Raw genomic sequence first — 26,455 nt, 5'->3', positions numbered from 1 at the left:
CAATGCTTTTCTCCACTTTTCACAGCTCCCAGTGATAACCACCAGACGAACTGGGAACATCCAAGCTCCTGCATGAACGATTAGCCTATAAAACAGGAGCGGTAACATCGGCTCCCCTCTTGTCTTTGAGGGTGTTGTGGAGCAAGTAGCACATGAATTAAACTGGTGACAAGCAGAGGCCGCAGATCTCTCCCAAAGTCTACTTTTAGAAAGTGCAAGTCAAGGTTTTAGGTTTCACTGTCTGCTCTTCAGTGAATGGGTTTTCCAGCTTGCCAATTAAGTGTACAATTTAAATGCTTGTCCGAAAGCCAGGAGTTTGTAGTCTGTTGATTATGCTGTATTGATTTGTCATAGTTAGCCTACACGCCACAGGCCTTAAATAAAGAAGAGTTGCCTTTCTCCTTTGAGTTAATATGAATAAAAACGTGCTAAATGCAGAGAAAGACAGGACACACGTCATGCTTTTGATTTGAAAAAACAAGTAGCCAAACTGCAGGTTCCCAGAGTAGATGAGGAAGCAGACCTCAGGAATGCAGTCATGAAATGTTAGCATGCTATCGGAAGCCCAGGGCAGAGTGATGGGTGTACCATTGTGGAGGTGTGTGTGAGTGTGTGAGAAAGAGAGTGTGTGCAAGTGGTGGACAGGAGCTAGAGGAAAACTGTCACATGTAATCAGTTCCTGCTACACCCTCCTTTGAAATCTGTCATCTCACGATGCATTTAAAAGTCTTCAGTTTAATTCATGTAGCAATATACACTGAGCAGTCCCAGTAGAGGGAGTTATTAATATCCTCAGAGATGGAACTGGTTCTTGGTGCCGTACACTTGTGCCCAGCCACCTGGCCAATGGCCTGCCAGCTACTCTTTAATTAAGTAAACACTGAGCTAAGTAAGGAAAGATCTCATTTTCACACCAGACCAGTTTCAGGAGGTTTACAAATTGTCCAGCTAAGAAAAACTGATTAACACATGACCACGAGCCAATCCTCTGATGCTGATGAGGGTTTCACATCCAAAATAAACCAAGGCTAAACCACCGTCATGGTGCAAATTGCTGGCACTTTGAGCTTGAGAGGCCATTTCAACTCACCTGAAGCATCATAAGTTCTCAATGAGGGAGATGCTAGTGACATGGCCGAAGGATTGCTATGAAATTTGGCACAGACATTCATGTTGCCCAGAGAGAGATTCCTAGTGACTTTGGTGATTCAGACCTTTCCTTTGGTGTTACCATTAGTTAAATGTATGGACAATAGGGCAGATTGCAATGAAACTGCTATGAGCTCCAGTCCAGGTAGCAAGGCTAATTGAAAAGCTAGCTGAAAACAGCTACTGTTAGCATCAATTTAGTTTTCTATCAAACTCCGTAATTCATCAGGAGTCAAAGCAATGCATCCAGAGAAAACCATAAAACATTTTCACCAAATTCCACTTAGTGCCATAAAGACTTACACACTTCTCCTGGGAGCAATGGAACTGACAATATGAGTAATAACATAATGTTGCTTTAATAGAGGTGAATGCAGTGTTTTCCCCAAATTATAAAATTATTTAAACAGATAAAAAGGACAATAAAAGACCTGAGAGGCAAGTCATCCAACTTGTTTTCTGTGTTTAAACCTTAAGAATAGGTTTTTTTAAAGTTTGTTTGGAAAACTGTTCTCTTTTTTACTTGTTTGTTGTTTTAAAACTATTTTTGGCCCCAAGAGGCTGTGCACCACTACCCCTCACTTCCAGGTTAGCTATACTTTCTCCATGCATTCTAAAATAGTTCACGTGTGTGAGTAAGGCATGGAACGTTATTACAACAAACTCAAGAAAAATGAGCCTGACAAAAAGGTCTTTTTCTACCGGTTTTTCACAGATGAAAAATGATGTCAAAAACACAGGAGTCAAAACAAGTTACATCAGACTTAGAAAATGGATCATCAATTTGTTTGCACTTGCCTCTCAGGGCTTCTGTAAACAACAGATGTAAATAAGGGACAACAGACTCTGAGGTGATGCAGCTGTCTGACATTCACTTTATTGTTAAAACTTGTTTTGGTATATCAGCTGCTTGTTTTTTTTACGCCATATTTCAATAAAAGGCAAACATATACAGCTTCTTCTTCAAAAACCATGCAGCAGTGTAAACATGAGGTCTACCGAGATAAAAAGTCATACAACTAAAACATACTGGCAAAGAGTCATGTGAAGCAGTTGGTCTGTTTCACTTTCTAAATCAGCAAAGCTTTAACTTAGTGCTCACCGTTTGCCACATACAGCTGGCAAATATGCATGTTTGTACTGTGAATAAAGGGGTTAAAACAGGGGAAAAAATAAATAATGTGACAAACTGACAACATATACATAACAGAAAAGCATTTCCATGAGACAGCCCATTGACATCGGCATTTTCTAAGCATTACTCTGAGAAAGAAAAGATGTTCTACGGCACAGGAGACGCATCCTATTAGGCAAATCTGAGCCTCATATTGATGGTTGAAATACCACTTTGCTGTAACTGACAACTTTTTTCGCTGATAATAGAAGGACCGGTCATGAAGTGCATAACAGAGTGAAACATACAGTTAACCCGCTCAAGCAACAGAAAATATAAATGTCGGCCACACACAGTGTTTGTCAGTCTTCCCCCTGCCAGCAGCCCCTCCTGCTCAACCTTCACGGCAAACTTCATGTTAAGACACACCAGCTCCTCTGGTCACATGACAATTTTACTGAATCTCAATTTCTTCTACTGTTGCACATGAACACAATAAAATAGTCATCCAATGATATAGCCAGCACCCTAGAATACTAGGCCAAGTTAGAAAAACCTGAGAATGAAAAGGACAAAACACACGCACACAAATATGATCTGTCTTCACGCTACATAATAAAATCATAGCCGCTGAAAAGGACAAACACATTGTGTACTTGAGTCAGAAAGGCAACGTTGATCCATTGATCAGAAGGTCACTTTCCCCATGAAAGCTAACCATAGATCAACTGTTTAACTCCTTCTGGCCTCCGTATATCGGATTACAGGATACATTGTTGTCGGCCTAGCAAATCAGACATTCTAATCTGGGGTACATGAAATGATTGGACACCATGCAACATGCAATTGGTTGGTGATATTTAAAAATCAAGTTTGGCGAGTTTACACATGACTCGGGCTGCAATTGGAGTGACCAGATGAAGCCTAAAAAACTAAAATAATTCAAAGATTTTCAAAATTGGAACAAAAACTATTGCACCATCTCTGAACTTAAAACAAGATTTAAACGTTGGATGATGCCACTGAACAATCATTTAACTTACATTTCTCTTAGTGTGGTAATCAGACTAGAGCTCTAATTTCCCCCTCCCTTTCTGCCCTTTTTACATTAGTGGGTCTCTAAGGCAACCGTGCGAACAGTCCTGTGAATAAAAACTTTGATCTGTGCACTATCTGTACCCATATCACCACAATCTCAGCTTCCCTATACATACAGTACACATAAACGACAAACACCTCTCAATCATCCTTATTTCTGTAACATCAATTAACTTAAAAATAACCCAAAATCCAATATTTTATTATATACAATCTTCGTGAAGAAAACATTTGTTGCTAAACACAATGTAAACTTCCACCAATGGAGAGGACAATCACTTGGTTTTCTTGTCGAGCTGGAAGAGATCCAGAATGTCGAGCATGGCCTGTTTGATGTTGCCGCCAAAACGGTGGGAGTCCTAAAATAAGGTGAAAGAAGAAAAAGTAAGATGTCTCATCAAGTAATCAAAATGAAATAATCAAAATTGTCCTTCAAAATGTCAAACTCTTACTGTTTCTGGGCTTGAGTGTTTGCTGGAGATGTGGAAGTTGATGAGGTTCTCACCAACGATGATATAGGACACACCGTAACCATCATCAGCCACCTTTAGGATGAGAAAAGAGGAGAGTTTAGACTCATAAACTCAATCTTTTCCTACATTTGAGAATTTCTGACATGGATACACAGACCCTTTTTAAACATTAAAACACAGCCAGATGGAAACATATGTGTGTGACATGCTATCCCCTAATTGAAGATAAAACAAATATTCATCCATCCATAAAGAGCAGAAGACTGCACAACCTTCTTTAAAATGTATGCCAAAACCAATGGGATAACTTACCGGACCGAACCCCCCTCCGGAGGACACATACTCGGGGTATTTGACCAGGTCGAACAGCTCCAGCTGCTGCAGAGGCGTCTGACTGGTGGACAGCCTCCACGGATCAGACAGGACCTGAACAGGAAGGATACAGTTTCCTTTAACCTGGCGGAGCAAACTCACACTGTGTTCTCCTGACAAGCTGCAGGGTTTCTAGTCTGATGTTGAAGCATTTTTACTCCATAAAATAATTGTACAATGAATCTACATTTACCGAATAAATAATTGTATGTGCCTGTAAACTTGACGAGCCATGGTAATTAGAAGTGATGATTACTATACAGGGTTCTTACACCTTTTCCAAAGTCAAATTCAAGCACTTTTCAAGCATTTTCAAGGTGCATTTTCAAGCTTTTCAAGCATCTTACAGCTGTTGTAAATTACATATTTATATACACATACTTATACTCAAATGATTATTTCCCTACCTCACATTAAATCAGATGTTCTTTATGCTATAAACAACCAAATGTGTGTTTCATAATAGCATTCTACATGAGGATGAAAAATTAAAAATGTTAGAAAAGAAAACTAAGTTTAATATTTCAAAATGAGTGACCCATCTGTACGTAGACTGGGCATCCCATATAACCTGGCTGAGCCAATATAAAACAATCAGCCCAATAACTTTTCAATACATTATTGATTACTATTTTTGAGGTACTTTTAGGTTGGCAGTAAACACAAGTCAGAGGTACATGGTGTACTTCTACTCCACTACAGTTCAGAGGTACATGGTGTACTTCTACTCCACTACAGTTCAGAGGTACATGGTGTACTTCTACTCCACTACAGTTCAGAGGTACATGGTGTACTTGTACTCCACTACAGTTCAGAGGTACACGGTGTACTTCTACTCCACTACAGTTCAGAGGTACACGGTGTACTTCTACTCCACTACAGTTCAGAGGTACACGGTGTACTTCTACTCCACTACAGTTCAGAGGTACATGGTGTACTTGTACTCCACTACAGTTCAGAGGTACACGGTGTACTTCTACTCCACTACAGTTCAGAGGTACACGGTGTACTTCTACTCCACTACAGTTCAGAGGTACACGGTGTACTTCTACTCCACTACAGTTCAGAGGTACACGGTGTACTTCTACTCCACTACAGTTCAGAGGTACACGGTGTACTTCTACTCCACTACAGTTCAGAGGTACACGGTGTACTTGTACTCCACTACAGTTCAGAGGTACATGGTGTACTTGTACTCCACTACAGTTCAGAGGTACACGGTGTACTTCTACTCCACTACAGTTCAGAGGTACACGGTGTACTTCTACTACCGCTCTCTTTTCCTCTCTCCCCCTCTCTCTCTCTCCTGACAGCCCGTCAGTATCTCCTGCAGCTCACTGATCCAGTAATGAGCGACCCGACAGTGAAGAATAAATATATTTATAACTAGTTTAACTTGTTCCAGAGGTAGATAAAATAGCTAAGTGTGTTAGGTCTAACTCTTAATGTGTGTTCTGCTCCGCTCACCGGTCCGTCACAGCGGGTGGAGCTGCAGGATTTCTGCTCCACACACACGTTGCATACCGCTATTTTATTGTCATTTTCGGACACTTAAAATACTGCCAGACTAGTGAAGCCATTTTGGCGAGCTTGTTTTGCCGCGCACAGAGAAAAGTGTCATGTATTTTACATGCAACGATAGCCTAATCTAAAATGCTCTACTACGGCGTACCTTTCGTGTGGTGTGTGGCTCGTCAGCGCAGACTCTCGCATCGTTATTGTTGCACACTTTGCAGGAGGCTACTCTTGGGCTTCGCTTGACCCTCGTCTTAGCCATGGCTTGTATTTGTCTTCTACTAGCCAACGCTCGTTGAAACGGCAACCTCCTGGCATACTGTCATCTATCACTCTCATCAGAATGCCCAGGTCACACACGTAACAAAAACACTTGCCGGTCACGCGCATTGCGCGGGAAGGCCGGAGCGGAGCTGTTTTATGTAAAAGCGAAGCAATTAAGCGCGCTCCGACTTCTTTATTTTCTTTTAATCTAAAAAGCGAAGTAAAGCATTTACAATTTCAAGCACTTTATCCCAAATTCAAGCACCATTCCCAAAATTCAAGCACTTTTCAAACCTTGAAAACACCTCGTACAATTTCAAGCATTTTCAAGGATTTCCAGCACCCGTACGCACCCTGACTATACTATAGTTCATTTTGTAATAAAAGGCGGACATCTCTTTTAGAATGTGTATTAGTTATATTTCTTCATTTATGAAGCTCTTGGCAATATTTATTTGAGTTGAACAAATAACATGTATTGAGCCAATTCAATACAACGAGACAAAATTAAAGGAAATCAGCTAGACTTGTTTAAATAACGCTACTTTATTCTAGACTTAGGCTGAGACCCATATCTTGGAAATTGTTAAGTGCAAAATTGTAGAAGGTTTAAGAGGTCATAGCTACTTCTATTGTTGTTGTTCTAAATGAATAAGAACACAGTACCTGGTCTGTGGTAACTCATAGTTACACCATCACACTGCTTGGGGAAATATAGAGCAGCCATTGTTTCACACTTCATACCTCCTTGAGGAAGGCTGACTCTTCTCCCAGGTACTTAGACACCACATAGAGACAGAACAGGTGGCGATCGATTCCCCCCCCTGTCATTGCCAGGCGGTACAGGTTCTGGTGCTTCTCCGCTGCCAGTTTCAGCAAATTCATACGCTCTTCTCTCTGAAATGGACAGGAGAGAGATCCAGGTCAAACATATGAAGAACACAATCTGGAAGCTGCATTAACAGTCAGCGGCTGATAGCAGATCTGCAATCAGAGGTGTGGTGTGTTGCTAAATATCTGTTGTAATTTATTGTCTTTTATTGTGATTGTAGAAATGTGTTTCTATGTGATTGTAGTTATTACATGTACAGCACTTTGGCCCGACCAAAAATCGCTTTTAAATGTGCTTTATAAATAAACCTTGATTTGATTTGATTTGATTTGATTTGATTTGAGATCTGGCCTCACCGTCTCATCTCTGATCATGGCACGAACAAAGGCACAAGTCTCCATGGTGCAGGAGCGCACAGTTTCTGTTCGGCCCTCACGGAACAAACGGGTCATGGAGGCTTCGTATGTCAGGCAGAACTTCTTCTTGTCCTGTTGAGAGAGAGAATAGATCAGATTTAATAAGACACCCCACAGGAGGTTGTTTCAGAATGTGTAATGCTTTCTGGAATAAATAACAGAAATACTTTACCGATACATAACATTACCAAGGCTGATATCCAAGGCAATTATCTGAAGCTAAATCATAAATAGCAATAATAGTCAACTTTATAAAGATGTTGGATTATTGACCCCTTGATATGTGCCTTTGCAGTGGTTTGCATTTTTTTTAACTGCCAAACAAACAGTAAAATACAGCCTCAAACTAAAGCTCAACTAAGTTTAAATTCAATCATTCTATGGCAATGTTTGGCAGTCTTCAATGACATGTTGAGACTGCCCTCTGCTGGAATTTGAGAGGAATTTCCCTGAACTGAGTTAGTTATTATAACGATAAGTCTAACATGCAAAGACCAAAAAAGGACAAATGGATGAATGAATATAACTGTAATTATGTTTTTGTTTTAAAGATCTTAGAAAACTGTGAGATGAATGTGCTTACCCTGAAATGGGCCAGCTGTAGAGCGATCTGGATGAAGGCATCAGGGCTGGTGCGGCACTTCTTAATCAGACCCTTTCCAAAGTCGTTGAAGGGGAAAATGTGAGAGTCCACGTTGTCAGCCAGAGTCCGTGCGACGCTCAGAGAGCTCTGCACCACCTCCTGGCACTGCAGGAACACACAGGCATACGTTAGACTGAGCAGAGGCAGCATAGCATCGCTGACAACATGGACAAAACAATTAAAAAAGGCTTTATCAGTGGCACTAGTACTTTTTAGGCTGAACATGAGTTTAGAAAATGTGGAATTTCAAATAAAGAATACCCAGAAGCCCATTCTCTATATCTGTGAGTCTTTTAAGTAATACAGACCCTGGTGGTGCACATATTTCAAGAAACCAGCAGAGGGAACCCAATACATATGACTGTCAAATATCAACCCGGTGTATGAGACCATGAAGTCTTTAGCTTTCAGTATGCTTTATTAAAAGTGCTCCTCAGATGGTCAATGAGCTTAATACCAACGTCACACCACACATTTGCAGCAGCTGAATTTGGCGGTTGCATCTATTAGCTTTCTGTAACCAACAATTTCATTTTCACACTCACTTTGTGTGGATACGAGGAAGAGAGCAAGGTATGAACCTCTTCTGCTTTTCATAATTTAAATAACCATTTCTGTCGTTTTTGATGTGTAAAAAACAGTGCGTCACTATAAATGTCTTCCAGGAGACTTTCTGAAAGTTTGCACAGTTATTCACACATTTAAACTTATCGTTGTGCATCCTATTGGGGTGTTCCATCCTCTTTATAGCCATAGTTATAGTTGTTCTCCTCACCCTCAAATGTGGACAGCTGTTAAAACACTTTTGCCTTCTAATGTGGTTCGACAACATGTTGTTGGATCTTTTTTTAGCATAACCCAACCCTTACCTCAGCAGGGATGTCCCATGACAGCCTCAGAGGACCTGGAAGGTTGGGGTGGGGCTCTCCGTGGCAGTGCCCCTCCTCAGTATATCCCAACTTCATAGGGTCCATGGAAAGAACATGCTGCAAAGCAGAGGAACGTTTTAACATCTCAGCTAAATGGAGGACATGTGTGATTTGTTTTGCATTTCTGTCTTAAAAGCTTTGACTAATACCATCATGCCAACATTTTTGCCCCTTTCCATTGTACTTGTTCAGCTTGTTGAGCTAGTTGAATATGTTCCTTTTTGTTTTACCTAAAATTGTTTTCATCAGGACCCAAATCTAAGGTATTCATTTCCTTATTTATTCTTTGCGACATAATGCAAACATTAAATCCACATTAGATAAAAACGACATGGCCGTACCTCCCACAGATGGCCAATGATGGGAGCATCTGCCCAGGAGTGCTCTGCGTTCAGTCCCATGGTGCCGTTCTTGAAAACGATCAGGTTAAAGGATTTATCAAACCACCTGAATGAAAAAAATACATTTTCAGTTTATCTTCATAGAACTTACCCTGCAAACTCTTAAATATCTAAAAATTAAATATAGCTAGTTGGTCTGTCCCACCTGTCGTAGCACTTTCCGTGGAGCAGGGACTTGGCGTAGCTGTCCAGAGACTTGACCGGGTTGGCTTCATCGTAGCGCTGTTCGGTGTCGTCGAGGGTAACAAAGAAAGCTGCCTTCTCGATGATGTCCAGAGCTAGCTTGTTCTTACCACGGCTGAAGTAGGTTTCACGAGCCTTGGCCCATGGGGTCCTGCAGACAAATAACAGGTTTTTATTTTTTCACCAGGTAGATCTAAGGCAATGCCTTACAGAAGTCACACTTTCTATTCTTGTAATTATTCAATACAAGTTTCTCCGAAGTGTAAGAAAACTGTAATTTTTGGGTTGGAGGTACTTTTCGTGCATTTCTGTGATCAATACACATACTTCCCTACCTTCATATATTAAGACAATACATCATCTGGATCAATATTAGGGGCTGATTTTAGCTTATCACAGACATCAACAAATGTGTCAACTAAATAAGTAACAGTACATTTACACTGCTGTTTGAGTTCATTTTAGTCAAATGTCCAGCTAAGTTTATATCAAGGTGTCATATTCAGGTAATACTTAAAAGGATAAAAAAGGTTGTCATGTCGTATATTTTGAAAAGTATCGGAGGACATTATCCATATTTTCTTTTAAGCAAATCTTGATATCTGTTCCTATGAATTTGATCTATGACTGTGTTTACATAGTCTAATAACACTTTATAACTACAGGATGCATATCATTAACCGGCTTAATCAACCTTGAAACTTATGGTTGCAATAAAAGCCGATTTCCGCACTTTATTTCTTTACTTCCTGTCATAGTTCAATGCATAGGGTTAACTGTTTGTCTTTCTCAATATGGCTGCAGCTGCCTCTGTACTGCTCCCACCTGTCGCCTGCGGTCAGCGCCGCGAGCTGCTCCTCTCCTGGCAACGGCTCCGATGTGTCGGCCAAGATCCTTTCCATCTGCTGCTCTATCTCCCGCGGCAACAACAGCCGTCCGTCATAAAACATCCACACCTTGAAGAAACGGCCCTTATGGTACACAGCTATGTGTTTGCTGTCGTTCATGTGCTGAAGGATGTCTGGGAGAGAGGGACCAATTGTAAGTAGAGAAAAAGAGGAGAACAGAGACAAGTGGAGTGTTGGGGGTGGCGTCAGTGAGAGCAGATTTATGTGTATGTTTATGCATTTTAAAATGTAAGTTGGATAGGATTTTATCACAAATTGAAGGCATCAGTATAGATGGAGTGTGGATGTCACAGCATTTAATTCCTGGGAAAAGTAGAATTGTTAGTAACCAGATCCTGGTCCCACAGATGAAATGGTGTGACATCCACAACATCTACATGTTTCTGTGAAGGGCAGAATATTTTTCGAGGACTTGATCGTTACATTTTTGTGAACATCCATACAAATTTGATCGGGACGAAATGAACTGAATTCAAAATGAAACTACATGATGGGACTGCTATCCAGTTCAAAAACTAAAGCGGCTTGAAATGAGAGGTGGGGGAAGTGAGATGAAGGGGGAAAGTAATTTGCGAACAGGGTGGTGGTTTGGAATACAACAAATTGGGGCAAAGTTAGTTTGAACAGCACTGTGCATGACACAGAGAAACCAATTCAAAAACACCAGCTGAATCTTTGATTCACAGTTATTATGATGATATGGTGATGCTCATGGTGTTCAAACAAACGTTGCCCTTATTACAAGCAAGGCAAGGGAGGGGATACATAAGCTAGGACCAACCCCATTACCAACAAACACCTCACACCCAGGTTAAAAAGGCCTGCACCTCAAGCAATGTCAAAACTGTGAGCCCATTATATATCCAAACTGGCTTTAAAAATACAAGTTATGTTTAACTAAAAAAAAGCAACAACTTCCATATTCCTAGGATTAGTAATGTATAGCTTTCTGTCTCTTCACTAACCTATAATAGTCTGAACAAATCTTTTAACATAAAACAAGTAATTCTTTTATATTTTTCAATGCTGAATCTCCCATTTTTCTTTCACATTTCAATTATTTTATACCTAATCATTATCCATAATCAATCCTTTACAGCCAGAGAGATAACGTAGTCTTTCAGGGCCTTACGTTTTATATTTGTTTCTCATTAACATCTTAATATGTTGTCAGACATTAAGATGACATCACAGCTCATTGTCTTAGTCCTGAGGTTCCAGCTATGGGCCATCATACTTAACTGGTCTTCATCTTGGTTATATCATGCATTGGAGGTCCTCTCCACACTGATCATGCATTATATATCATTTATAGTTCTACGAATGGAAAAAAACAGTTTCTCATTTAAGTTGCTTTAAATGCATATCATGACATTCTTGAAGGAGAATTGCGTCATACACCTCCAGATGTATTCATTGTAGACAACAATAAATAAACACTAAATGAGCACCACCCAGGAGCTAATATGATACTACGATGTTTTACATATTTCGCAATCTTGAACGTATATACTATATGTGATGCAATACCTATAAATATTTTATGTATTTGTTCACGCCAGCAGTGTTTGACATTTCCAGGTCTTACCTTAACACTATCGCTGTTTCGCCTTGTCAAACTTTAGTCACATGCACATTAGTCCTTGGATGTGCACAGACCTTCACACATGCGTTATTTATTCATGGTGGTCAGATTATTTCTAGTTCAAACACACGGACCAATGTCCCAAGGAGCAGTACAGTAGGAGTAGTGTGGAGGAGGCGGACTGCTAAGGACTCTACCTGTGTCTACACCTGGGACACGACTGCTGTTGAACATGAGCTCGTATTGGGCTGAGCACATGGGAATAGTTTGTAGGAGCATGAGCTGAAAAAAGCAAAAGGGGAGAGTCAAACACACAGAGATGACAGACTATTTCACTCAAATCCCCCGAGAGCGGCAGCGGACAAACACCTACAGGGACAGGAGCATGGATGAGGTGGAGAGGGAGCGATGAGGATTGGTTTGATAAGCAGCCTTAAGGAGGAGGAGGGACCTGAGAAGACTGCCAGGGAAAGAGACACGAGCAGGGTCCAGAAACCAGTGGTCTGCCAACTCATTCACACCAGCATAGCCCTGATATTTGCAGAAACATTTGTACTAAGATGTAGTTGGGTTTACATTTAAATATAACCCAAAGAAAACTACTAAAAGCCAATAAGAAATAGGATTGTTTCAGGGCTGCGCTGTTGAGAATGAGTCTGGCGGTAAGGGTTTCCAACGGCTGGTGCCGCATGAATAGCTAAGGTCATGGGGAAGAGGTGTCAAGGGCACGGGCGGAGATCTGCCCTCCTCTTACCTGTCTCCAAACCTGGGACGCGTGTGGTGTTAAACATCGCCTCCCACTGAGCCGAACACAGAGGAATCTTGTTTGCCAGCAAGTAAATCTAACGCAGCGTCCGACACAGCGAAGGGACAAAACAGTAAAACAGAGACAACTGAATGTGATTGTGTAACACAGCAAGCTCATGCATTGGTTTGTATAAATGTCAATGTGTTTTTCATGGAGATCAGTTTGTATTTCTGCGACATGTTGTTCAATGTGTGTCAGGATTGTGCAAATGAAAATACAGAGTTTGCACTCAAGCGTCATGCAGGTTTCTAAAGGAAAAAGACTGACACAGGAGCGGGGAAAGATGACACTGATGTGTGTCAGTAAAATCGCACAGCATTCATCGAGCCTTAAGCCTTCACATGATGCATGCGATTTTGCGTAATCACAGCTCTTCTTGTGTCCAGACAAACAAAAAGTCCAGGGAAAGGCTATTTCTAAAGTCAGAGTTAGACAGTGAGCTGAGGATAATATGAAATATTTACATAATCGTTGCTGACATAATAAACGTACTTTTGAGAGTACACAAGAAGACTGTGATAGATAAGCCGCTCTCATAGTAAACTTAAAAGACAAACTGAGATAACAGCCGTTAATCAATAAAGGACAAAGTTAAACATTTACATAGGATTGATATGGTCAAACACATGCTAATGCTATTTATATCACAGCTTTCACAATGTATGTGGATTACCAGAGCTTAACAAAACCATTTAAGGAATGTAACAGTGAGGAAACACAGCAGCTCTCCACTCACAGGTTTGATCTGGGCTCGGTCCAGCTTCCTCCTGTAGAGCATGATGGCGTGGATGGCGTTACCTGCCCTGGCAGCCTGGATGGAGGTGGGGAACACATACAGGAAGTCCTGGGAGAGGAGATTAATAGTTAGCAATTCATAATTGCCTACATTATCTCTAACATTTCACAATGTCCTGAAAACAAAAGGCAGGGTTCATACACTTTTTCACCAATGATTTTCAATGACTTTTCCATGACCTTTACCTAATTTTCCATGACCAAAAAAATTACTCTTTCTCAGCGGTACCACATGGAACAGGAAAATAAGGTCTGCATATGAAACATGTTGTGCCTATCTAAAACAAATCAAATAGGCTTACTAGCTTCTACACGCTAAAGCAACTCAAATCTCTCACCAGCAAAACACCTCGACAGTTAAATGCCATTTTACGTTTCATTACTATACGATACAGTGTTTATTATCATTATAGTATTACTATTTTGGCGATTAGATAAAATATAAATTATATTTGATGCAATTTTTGTAAAATGTCCATGACTTTTCCAAAACTTTGGGAAAAATATTGTTTTCCATAACTTTTCCAGGGCCTGGAATTAGCATTTTGAATTTCCATTACTTTTCCAGGTTTTTAATGACCGTAAGAACCCTGAAAAGGGCATAAGACGTGACCACGAAAGCACCATGAATACAACTGCGTCACTGTGTAAGGCCGCCATAGATCCTTTGTTATTTTGGTCAAGGGCTTTATGTGCACATACAGTAGCTATCATCACCTGCTATGTCAAGCATGCCGAGTTTTGTTCCACTGATCTATACCATGTCTACCTCCTTAGAAAGCATAAGAGATCCAATTTTCTGTTGACATTTCCATTGTTCTGGCATGCTTCATTTATATAACTATTTGATAACTGCTCACAGACAAAACAGATTCTCTGTCTGTATGAAGAGTGACTAATCATATACTCTCTCACGCAGGAACAGCCCTTTGACTCACTGTTATAGACCCTTAGTTCTACCCTAGTATTTCTGTTTGGTTCACTCGGTCTACTGGGATTACAAACACAGACACAGATTTTGAGCAATCGACCAGCGCACGAGTTAAAATAAGGACACATTGTAAGGCAGTGATTTAGCAAAATGCTGTAAATCCCCAGACTGTGAGGCTGATGTTGTAATGAGCTCCCCTAAGACCACGATGCATGGAATGTAAGTGTGTCCTTACATAGAAAAACATTTGCTATCGATAGAGCACAGCTATCGCATAAGATAAGACTATCAGTATGCCATAACATAGTTATATCTAAATACTCTTATCGGAAGTTATTATTATATATAGCTTACAATGTGGTAGAACAACAATTCTCAGGTATGGTTACATGTTTTAACTCTTCCTGAAAAAACAGTGATGTGGGGAGAGAGCTTAAAAATGCTAAAACACACCTTCAGCAAGAGAATGAATCACAACGTACATGGATATGCTTCCTGTTTAAACTTTAAATGAAAAAGGCTGAGCCATTATTGCTAACATATACTCAGTTAGAGATGTCTTACCATGGCATAATAGTTACTGTTGACCATGATGGGCCCACGGCCTCTCAGGTAAATATACTCCTCCCACCAGTCACTGACCTGTGCAACACAAAGAGAGGGAGAGGAGAAAGGAAAACGGGAGACATTAGACAGACTGATTTTCTTTGATTGTTTTTAGATGAATCTGACCCGGGACAGTTTCCAAAACTGTGACAAAAGGCTGAAGAAGAGATTACGGGAAGGAATTATTTGTAACTCACGTAGTTGGAGGCCCACCAGGACTTGAGTTTGAGGTACCACTGCAATCGGGGTCCCAGGTTCTTCTCAAAGTCTTTAGCCAAGCCCTCCATACGTTCATACTGCTCATCCTCCATCAGTGGGCGCACTGACTCCAGGTACTATTAACAATGAAACAGGGAAGTCACAAAGAGGGATGCAAAGTCTAATCACTTTTTAAACAAGGAGAGAGCAGACAAGACAGAAAACGGGTCATCTCTTCTTTCTTCCCCCCCGACAGATGGGAGACAGGAGGACCAGTGTGTTTTATGGCTAAGCCTCAGGCAAAGAGTCTTACTGAAATGTAAAGAAATGTGACTCGGCACACTTTAAAGTAGAGAAGCATTCTTTCCAAAAACGTAGTACTACTTCAGGGCACATATAGACCCCTTATCTATGTTACATGCAGTTCAGTGGTATTAAATGTATTCTTTCAAAAGAGGTTATTCAAATTAAACATTTACGAATGCTGAGCCTTCTAAAAATGTGTTTCCAGTCCATTAGCTAGGATCGTTATCATCATGAAAGATTGTGCACACGAGACAGGAAGTAACACGGCAGGTGAAAATTACCCGACTGCAGGTGTCCTTGACACTGGGCACAGGAAGCCGGGGCAGGGAGTTCTGGAAACTGTAGAGCATTGGCTTCCTGCCAGAGAACACCTTCACTAATAACTGGACAAAAACAAGAGATAAGGGAGAGGACAAGGAGGATTGAAGGGTACACTCTGTGTTTCACCTGGAATGCGTCGGGGTCAGGAGCAAAGTCCAAAAGCGTAACAAGTGGGTTAATATAACAAAGACCAGCACATGGTCTGACAAAGACTTTACACAAGAACTTTGTCCTATCAGTCAAAAATAAATGGTGTCTCTCAGTATAATCACTTTAATAGGACCTAATATTCTTAAGTCTTGTGGTATCTTTAAAAGACATACTTCAACAGGAAATGAATGACCTACAGCAATGCATAGTAGGCCTCGATTCATTTACATCAAATTAGATTAACAAGTGAAAAAAGAGCATAAGGGCAAAATAATTTGTTGAGCACCTTAGTTAAACACAGGACAGTTTAAACCGTTTAACCTGTCTCATAATATCCTATTAAATCAAGAACTGTTAAGCCCTTGTTAGCCGGAATTGTGTAATACAAACACAATCAATGTTTTAACTCTTGACTCCCATATGTTTGGCTTGTCCTTCATACGAGGAAGCAAAAACGTACTTCTTTGTTATGAATAATGGCACCAGACATTCCTGTCTGTGTTTGCTCTACAGGGAATTGAACAGAGGAGGACATTGATTGTCTCACCATCCACAAACGAGTAGACAAGGGCACAGAGCCGTGGCGAGCGTGCATCCAGCCATGCCACGACAACAGGCACTTCAGGACATTCCTCATAACCATGATTATGGTGACCCACAGGCCCGTGCCCACCAGAACCCCTCCAACTATCTTCTGGTTGTCTTCACATATGTATTGACTGTGGACAGAGAAGGGGGGACAGAGGGAGGCGTGACCAGGACAAGACACAGAGTTATGTTAGTTTGACAATAAAGAACCTTGAACCTTGAACCTTGAAGAGAAGGTCAATATAAGAGTAGCAAAGCAACACTTTTTTGTTTAAAGTATGGGAAATTGTTTTTAATAGGAAATATGACTTTACTGACTAAAGGAAAAACAAGAACAATGTAAAGATATGGCATTCAAAGTAATAACACATTACATTTTCAAGTTTGATTAACTTGTGAATATATGAGAGTGTCCACTACAACAACACAATGGACACATTGTACAATAATGACACATAGCAGCATACAGACTTGGCTGAGTTCAAAGTCACATGAAGTCATGGTCAAAAAAGTATTACATTTATCTTTGAAAGGATAAAAACTCTTACACATTAAGATTGAACTGTCAATGGTAAAATTCCTATCCTTACCACTTAGTGTAGCCGGTGACATTGATAATATATGTTATACACATACATGGAGAGGCAAGGCTTTTATGTAATTAACAGTGTTTAAAACAATTTAGACATTAGACACAGGAACAATAACCTTAACAACACGGTCATGAACAATGTCCTTCACTTGAGGGAAAATCCCCAGCATTGTAGATAAAGTGAGGCTTTATATGGACAGGGAGTGTTGGCATAATATCACCAAACATGAGCAGCGTTGTTGGCAAACAATAAAGATGAGGCATGGCAGACAATTGGAACAAAATGTCTAAAAATGAAATAACATCTATTTTACAATCTACAACTGCACCTCGTAAATACCAGAGGCATGTGCCTATCTGTATAAATGTAATAAAAGCTTAAAGATGCATTCCATTGCTATGCAATTGTCCACATGATGCATTTTCACATGTTGGATTTGTAATCATAATTCATAACTTCCTTCACGCCCATTTTATTTTGTTGCCAAATTCCTACTACGGAATGATCACTTTATTTGTTTAGGGACTTCCTCTTGAACACTGAGCCAACTTGTGAACAAATTAGCATGGTGGTTATGTCTAGACTTGAATAAATCTCCTTTTTGTATTGTTTTAAGGCCCTGACACCAAGCCTATTAATCGGCAGACCGCCAAGTTTCTGCGGTGGGTCTTGCACCGTCCGCAGAGGGTGTCAGCTAATAATCACTCTGATTGGCTGTTAAGCGTATGGGAATCACGGCACGGGAAGATAAACGGATGTGAGGAAAACAAACAAAAACTAAAGTCAAGAGGTCACACACATTCTCACTTTTCCTCTTAACCTATTCTGATTAATACACGGATATCTTATTTATTTACAGCCCTATCTTTTCCTGTTTCAAACCCCATGCTGTTATGCAGAGTTATTTTCTCTCACAAAGATGCAGAAGGTACTGGAGAGTTGGATGTTGGCTGTAGTCTTTGTGGTGTGGTTAAGTGTGAATTTTACAGCAGGACGTACGCAACATGAGGCGACAATAGTTTGCTCTATCGCAACTAGTTCTATAACTTTGGTTTAGTGTGTAAAATGCAAGGTTTTTGGCTTTCTTTGTCTACTTACATAAAAAAAAACATCATGTCATGCGAGGCAGATCTTACCTGATGGGTACGTGTTGACCCAGCCTGGCAATCAACCCCAGAGAGGGATCCAGCACGTTATATTTATTATAGGACATGTAGGACACAACCACAACCATGAACCCACCAGGGCTGCCCGGGTACACACCAGTCATTACCCCATTCTGTGGAGAGGTAAACCAAAGGGAAGGTTACAGAGGGCAAATCATCTATAAGGATATTGTTAATACAACAAGTGCTTTCATATCACTTTGTTTTGGATCCTGCTGACCTGTGTGAGATATCATAAATCAAAGTAAACGAAAAGGAATGTGTGAAAACGCCTGGAGGTGTTTGGGTTTGAGTGGCCCTGTATGGTGTATGGTGTAAACACACAACTAGGCCAAAGGCTATGACACTGAGCATTCCCAGGAAGGTTACGGTCACTGCTAGCTAATCGTGTGCGAGTAAAAAAAAGACTAACAGTCAGATAAAGATAAAATGGATAAATGACTGTAAGCATTACTGCAGCCCTCAGATGATGTTTATTGCCTCAATATTTATTTTTGTAAAGACATTTTTTTTTAAAGCAAGAAATCCGTATACAAACACAGATACCCAAAACAGGTGCCCTTCGAAACCCAATCTTTCACTCTGACATTTCACAAGTCAAACACACATTACAAATGTGAAAGCATAAGTTATAATAAACATTAAATAAAGTAAATTAAATAAAAAATGTAATCTGTATTGAATAATTAATAGGTATAATATCCATACATGCCTTTTTTTTAAGGTTTTATTTTCCAAGGACATAAATAAGTTCTATATAAACATATGCTTTGTTTACGTTTAACAATTTGAGTAACCGATATTAGTCAATCACTCCAGATGGAATACATATATATGCTGAAAACATTTAAAGTGATGGTGTGTGTGTGTGTGTGTGTGTGTATATATATATAATAAGCATTCAACAACATTTTCAACATATGTCTGTATCTTAAGGCCCTCCAAAGAGTAAACAAAGTTCCCTTCTCGATCAGGTGATTAACACAAATAAATGGAATGTTTGCTAATAAACTTAATATGGACTTATACTTGGTAGTAACTCAGTCAAAGATCATCAACAATGTCCCCACATATTGTACAGAAACCCTCTAGACCTTATTCTCCATACGTCTAACACCTCTCACCTTGAAGCGAATGAATCTTTTCTTCCAGGAGTGGAGGCCAGAGAGGTAGATCTGGCGCAGAGCCTCGTGGCACAGCTGTACGTCGATGCCATCGGGGGAAACACTGAACTGGAAGGCCACCGCCTGGTGAGCTTCTGCCATGGTGGCTTGTACTGCACAGGGTCACTGAGGGCAGAAGAAGTGCAAGATAATAGAGTAAGTTAAGAGGCAGTTACAAGAAGACTTATAGCAATCATAAAAGGTCAATCACAAAGTAAATATGGATACGAACTACAAGAATGAGTAGATCTCAACAATGTCAAATCACCACAGGCTGACATCGTGATAAGGCTGTGCATTACTGTCTTCAGGACAAAATTGGAACATCCTGTTCTATTCACATGCTCCTGGCTGTCACAGTTCTTTGACATCAGTGGTTGTTATTCCTCGAAGGCACTGCAGGTTGCCTCATTTCCAAGGTTTATTCAGTTTAAGCTCTTTGTAGGAAACTGGCCAGTAGACCACGGAGTGACTGGATAAATGCAAGCTTACTTTCAGAGGCAAAACTGTTGAGTGTCCATGAAGTCTTGAGTTACAGAGACAATATTGTAGTCTTGAAACCACATTTGTTATATTCTCTGTATGATATTGGTCTTGCCCGCAACTTTATCTAGTTTTGATTCTGTGGTAAGCTTTTTGGAGAAGATTCATTTAGAGTCCCATTTGTATACTTTCTAAAGGCTGTCGTGTGAGAAAGCAGTGGAACGAAAGGGCATGTATTAAAAACATAACATCAGATACTTGGTACAAAGCAACACTGTGTTCTTTAACTGCAATACAGATGCCTTGTAACAACGATTATTGTTTATTAACATTGAATGACAAAGCAGCATCCTTTATAAGGAAGTGATGTATTTTGAATACAATTAGGTCCTTCATAAATCAGCTTGACATGCATGTTTTTGTATTTGGCTACTGTATCTTCTGAACTGGATCCTGCAAGCTGACACCAGAGGAGATGCACTGGGAGGTGACTGTGTTGCATTACTGGTACTCATCACTGGACCGGTTAGGCAGGTGTAGCATCTATTTTTTAAACCTGAAGATCATTTTATTTCTAATGGGCAAACCTCAATTAAACTATAACATGTTTAAATAATGTTAGAAAGCATATTTTGTTTTTATGTGAAATACAATGTTAACTGATATAAGTGATGCTTTAAGATTAGTTAAATAAATGACAGAGATTTTAGACGTACTATATGACCACCATTTTCTATAGTTTCACAGACTCAGAACCCATGTCTTGGCTTCAAATGACAATGGTTAAGCCTTTATTTGACCACCGTTGGTATGGGAGACCAGCAGAATGTGTGAAGTAAATACCACCTGAATTATATAATGCCTGGTTGACTGTGGCGTTGTGAGGGACCTGCTGTTTCCAGCTGCCTTCAATTGCAGTAGGAAATACAATAACCACATAAGCAAAAACAAGTACCTCACGAGTGGGCAAGTTAAAACTGGCCATTGATTATATAGATCGTTAAACTGAGGTTAATGTTTTGCATCCTATGGCATGGATTTGCTGTATTAGGTTTTCTCTTCGCTTTTCAATAAGATTACAGCAACGTTTCCCTGCAGCCTCTTCTTAGTTTCTGAAAGCAATGTTTTTTCTTTACACAGTCAATTTTTATGTTATTCAATGAGCACTCTGAAAGCAGGACACGTATCTACGTTTTTAGTCCTCGGAAGGAGCACCATCCACAGTTTGAGGCGTGAGTCCCCTCCCCCAGCTACTTTCCAGCATCACATGATCCACCCTGTGCTGCAGAAACTAGGGGAAAGGTCGCAGCACTGCGCCGCTTAGAAACCGGGTAAAACTGGCAACATAGTAATCACAAATCCTCCCATGCTAGCAGGTATATCCCACTGTGGTCACAATAAAGCCAACCAAAAAAAGATTGTTCATTTTGGGTATTGTATAATAGGCGTTTGTTCATTTTCTATACTTTACAGCAGTTACACAGCCGTTGATAGCGTTAATAAATTATGTCAACTCCCCTCCCAAGTCTTCAAGCACTTGACGTTAAGTCAACCTTATCTGCAATTGATTCTGACCAAAAAACCACATAAACCACTCCATAAAGCCTTAAGCCTGTTGTCATTACTATATCATTTAACATGAAACTACACACAAACGCGTACATTTGTTGCATTAGCCTATTTTAATTATCTTTCCCACGTGGTCTAGGAGAAAGGGGGTCACCAGTGTGCACCCCCCGTTGTCAATACAATATTCTATTTATGAATAAAAAAATAACAAGCGTTTTCAGTCACATGTAAATAAACTACGGGTACTATCTGTACTTTTATGATGCTCTCACAAGAAGGACACCATGACGAATCTCCTGACCTTCACTAGCAGTGACATTTACACACCTTTTTAAATGTATCTTTTGCTACTACCACACATTATAACTGCAGACAAGCGATACTATACTATTGTTATTATAGTAATACAACTGTATGTAGTGTTATAGAGCTTCCAGGTAACTGTCAATGAATGACCTTTACTTGGACTTTCGCCTACATTTATGTTATGAACAACACAGGGGTGCTAAGGTACCGTTTAACGCTCGCAATACAAAAAAGTCAGGGTAGATGTTTAATGCAGATATTCACTAGAGGCCTTTTCAGCATTTTCCACAACCTGCTGTTAAAAACCAATAGCATGGCTGTGAGGACAATAGACAGTTACGCTCGAGACATAGTTTCCACTTTCACAATTAGCGTTGATCCTGTCAACTTAATTTCTGACTGCCACAGGCCGCCCGGTAATGTCAATGCTAATGTCGAAACCTACTGTACGCCATGTAAACACCGCGGCGCGCAGCTCTAAAGCACTGCGCCGACACGGAAATACAACAAACTGACATGAACTGCGCAGAGATAACGACAGCTTTTAAAGGTGATTGCCTAGCTTGCCATGTTTCTTTTTTCCCTAAATACCCTGCAGCCATATTTTCACAGCTACTTCCAAAACTGCCGAGAGGGGCATAAAGAGAGTCAAGAGGCTTTCAGAAAAGGGATAATTATTACTCACCGACCCTTTCTGTCAGTCAGAGAGAGCTGAGCTTTCTGTTTTGACGAGGATGTGACACGGCCTGGCTGTCGGCGGGGACTGAGTTACACTCTGCAATGAATGAGAGGACAGACTTGAATACAGCCTGCCCCCTTTCTTAGTCAAGTGGCCGAAAGAACCATGACGTCGCGTTAGAAACAGCGCCCCCTTGAGGTATTTTGTGATACAAGGTATGTTTTGTATGAGGACAGCAGCAGGTGAGAATTGGAAATACATCTTGCTGAGAATGACGTCACATACACCACCCAGTAGGCCTACTTCATGTACCCATATTGTTAAATTGTGTAGATGATAGGCAAGATGTTAAGAATATCCAGACAATCAAATAGAGTCCAATAGAAGGGGCAGTATGGGTACGATTATCTATGTTAGGTCTTTAAATCTCAGTTTTATTGTAACATTTGTTGTGGAATTTAGATTTAGTGTATCGATAAAATAAGCAAATAGGAATGGGTTTTTGGTTGATGTAATATCAGAAAAATCCTATAAACATCCAACAGTGGCATAAAACAGTCTTACCCTGATTTGCAATCTTTTCTACAATGGTTTAATATATTTAGAGATAATATAAGTGTTATCACAAATCTCTGATGGTTGACAATTGTACACAGTTTTAAAATACATTGTCAGCCAAAACTACACTTGTCACATGCTTTGATTTGTATCCCTCAAATACAAACACATAAAAAAGGTGATACCAAGCTCAGTAACACGTCTATAAAACAGCAAGGTACTTTATTATTGGCATTATATAAAGCAGTGTTCATATTAAATGTTGTGTAGTACTCTCCTTTATATATATATATATATTATATATATATATATATATATATATATATACATATATATATATATATATATATATATATATATATATATATATATATATATATATATATATATATATATATATATATATATATATATATATATATATATATATCTATCATATATCTCTCTATCTCTATCTATATATATCTATATATATATATATATATCTATATCTATATATATATATATATATGATGTTGACCATAATCTTACTAATAAAAGAATGTCTTCTCGTGGTCTGGCAATGATTTTTACATTGTGTTTGAACTCTAAATGTAAGATGTAGATTTGTAACAATATAAATAATTGCATTACATCAAACTATACAACAATGCAGGGGGACACATTTGGCAATTGTAATAACTTCCTGTAATTGTACGGTGGCCCTGAAGTGCAAGACACCACAGCATTTCAGAAAACGCCACAGCATTCACAGTTTTGTGAAATGCTGTAGTGTTTTGTGAAATGCTGTAGCGTTTTGTGAAATGCTGTAGCGTTTTCTGAAATGCTGTAGCGTTTTCTGAAATGCTGTGGCGTTCTCTGAAATACTGCGGCGTTTTGTGAAATACTGCGGCGTTTTCTGAAATGCTGTGGCGTTTTCTGAAATGCTGCGGCGTTTTCTGAAACGCTGTTGTGTTTTCTGAAATGCTGTAGTGTTTTCTGAAATGCTGTGGTGCCTTGCACTTCAGGGCCACCGTATAATTGTAAGAACTAGGATGTCCGCTATCTAATAAACATTCATGTGTTTTCTCTGATGCTGCCCTCAGAACAGACTTCTTGCTACCTTCCCCTCTTTGCAAACCACTGGTGAGTAACACAGAGCGAGCCATTCGTTCCAGTACTGACAAGAAATGACTAGAACCATAATTCCTTAAGTAACCTGGAAGAATTGTGGCCCATTGCCACCCGAGCTACTGAGTTGCTTGAAAGACGTCTTTTTGAGGTTTCTGTTTTACTGCCCCTTTGAGGATGGGAAGCCTACACCCTTTTGACGTTTAATACGTTTTGTGACCACAGCCAACTCCCAGCACTGCTGTACTCAGTCTTTTCACAGTAGACTTCTCGTATGCCATAGTAGGGAAAGCAGAGACCTATTTATTCACATTGATGAAGGATGCATTCCACTAAGCTGTCACAGCTTCAGGGGTTTGGTATTACTCCTGCTGACTGTGTACATGTTTTTAGTTACATCTGGGCATTATTCCATGAAAATTCCAACTGTTTGCTGTGAAAAAGGAGCTGGTCAAGCAAGAAAGTCTGGCAACAGGCCTTATTAAAAGCAAACATTTGAGCTTGACGTGCTTTTTCTACGTAGACCTTTCAAAAGTCTTCCACAAAAATACCTCATAGGAGGTAAATCTATTCAGAATCAGAGAGAAAGGCAGCACAGGGCTTGAAGTGCATCCAGACACAGGGGGGCACTGTTGCACTCAGTTGCATATCGTGGGCCAATACTAAGCAAAGGCACTGATCTGTCTGAGTCAATGGTTTTTCCACTCTTGTATTTATAAGTGGACACACAACAGAGCAGTGTTTTCAACAGGGTACATATGCGGTGAAACAATGTAGTTTCTGTGACATGACCTTTCCATGATTATCACTTAATCTTATCACTGTTAAATACATTATCTGTTGTGGTATAAGGGATGTGTCATAATGGGGCTAGGTTAGTCAGCTTAAAAGATAAATGTGGTGAGTAACAAGATGGGGATAAACAAAAAGAACATATATTTGTTACACAAAAGGATAATTACTACTTTCTGAATCGTTTGCTTTCAATAACAGTGACGCACTAAGCACATAATTTATCTTGCAGTTGGCTCAACATAACTATCAAACACGACATGCAATAGAAGGAAGGTTCATGTTACCCAAAACTTAATCCAATATAAAACAGTAAACAGTAATATACAGAGCCATGGTCAGCTGGAATTCCAGAGTGCTTTTCAAAAGTTTGCTTAAAGAACATCTCTGTATCATACATTACAATATCTGTGTCTGTGGGTATGTGCAATCATGGATTGTATTATTTTATGTTTGGCTTAATGATGGTTATAAGCCAAACCCCAGGAAGAATAGCCAATGCTCATGTTAGTGCTAATGGGGATCCTAATAAAGAACGAAGAACAATTCCCATTTGCTTGTGAAACACTGGGTATTATACCCTTGCTGCTAAATACCAACCAACTATGTGCAATATATATATATATATGCCGTTAAAAATGTGCTATATACCTGGCTGCTAAATCCTAAGAACTGTTAAAGGATGTGTATTTTGAACATTTTGAAAATTATGTAACTTTTTATTTTCTTTGTTTTTTTATTATATATTTTTTATTATATCATAACTTAGTACTTTTTAATGCATGTAACATATGTAATTATAATTATGTAACATTAAGCTGTCTGTGGCTCTTTTTTCTGCTGTAACTACGTAAATCTCCCCTCTGGGACTAATAAAGGTATTCTGATTCTGAACAGATCTCTTCGATCTCTTCGAGTCCCAAAGGGGGCTAGAGAGTCAGCTAAATATCTTCAGTTTATGCCCACATTAAAGACATACCTTGTGAGGAACGTACTAACTAAACCTTTTCTTATTTTAAGAATTTGAAAAGCCAAACACACCTGGATCTCGATAACTCATGAGGCAACATCCCAGTCTCACATGTGTGTCTTGTATTTGTCCAACAGAGGGCGCAGTATCACCATTATCGTGACAGTTTGAGTTTAAACGATCATTTTTCCTCATAAATACATATTTTAAAGTTGAAACTAGTAAGCTATTAAGCAAGTGCACAAATTACGGTACGTGGTTAGCGTTAACGTGACAATTAGCATTGTAACGTAAGCTAACTTAATTCAACTAAAGATGACTCCTCGTGTTGGTGGAATGTATAGCAAAACTGCAGGAGATGCAAAATGGGGAGAGAAAGGTGGAACTACCTCTTGTTAAAATGTAAGTACCGTATATGTACAAAAAACACAGTTAAATGGCTTACCGACCGTGTGTTATGTCAGTTCCTCTGTGTCAAACT

The 26,455-nt window shown here is 39.7% G+C and overlaps 1 protein-coding gene across 4 annotated transcripts; it reads right to left on the bottom strand.

The window, feature by feature from the left end:
- Positions 1–1,999: 1,999 nt before the first annotated feature.
- cpt1ab (carnitine palmitoyltransferase 1Ab (liver)) lies at positions 2,000–26,441 on the bottom strand. 4 transcript variants are annotated; one of them, XM_034141599.1, is made up of 19 exons: positions 26,424–26,441; positions 19,469–19,633; positions 18,315–18,457; positions 16,545–16,716; positions 15,808–15,909; positions 15,220–15,357; positions 14,981–15,058; positions 13,427–13,534; positions 12,637–12,724; positions 10,215–10,410; positions 9,352–9,540; positions 9,147–9,252; positions 8,746–8,862; positions 7,817–7,981; positions 7,174–7,305; positions 6,730–6,882; positions 4,147–4,260; positions 3,814–3,906; positions 2,000–3,720 (listed from the first exon to the last, which is right to left on the bottom strand). In XM_034141599.1, the coding sequence occupies exons 2-19, from the start codon at positions 19,607–19,609 to the stop codon at positions 3,637–3,639; spliced, it is 2,319 nt and encodes a 772-aa protein (XP_033997490.1). In that variant the 5' UTR covers positions 19,610–19,633; positions 26,424–26,441; the 3' UTR covers positions 2,000–3,636. The 4 variants fall into 4 exon arrangements, with proteins under 4 accessions (XP_033997490.1, XP_033997489.1, XP_033997488.1 ...); XM_034141598.1 differs by lacking the exon at positions 26,424–26,441 and adding an exon at positions 22,555–22,656; XM_034141597.1 differs by lacking the exon at positions 26,424–26,441 and adding an exon at positions 22,551–22,655.
- Between the last annotated feature and the right edge of the window lie 14 nt (positions 26,442–26,455).

Source organism: Trematomus bernacchii, unplaced genomic scaffold (genome assembly GCF_902827165.1).
Source record: "Trematomus bernacchii unplaced genomic scaffold, fTreBer1.1, whole genome shotgun sequence".
NCBI lineage: Eukaryota > Metazoa > Chordata > Actinopteri > Perciformes > Nototheniidae > Trematomus > Trematomus bernacchii.
The sequence above is the reverse complement of the archived record's forward strand: the minus strand, read 5'-3'. Positions and strand labels throughout refer to the sequence as shown.

Coding starts and splice junctions, on each gene's coding strand:
- cpt1ab (XM_034141599.1), bottom strand. CDS start 19,609: ATGGCAGAAGCTCACCAGGCGGTGGCCTTCCAGTTCAGTGTTTCCCCC. Junction 12,725..13,426: donor ACCGAGCCCAGATCAAACCT/GTGAGTGGAGAG, acceptor ACGCTGCGTTAG/ATTTACTTGCTGGCAAACAA. Junction 6,883..7,173: donor CCATGATCAGAGATGAGACG/GTGAGGCCAGAT, acceptor TGTCCATTTCAG/AGAGAAGAGCGTATGAATTT.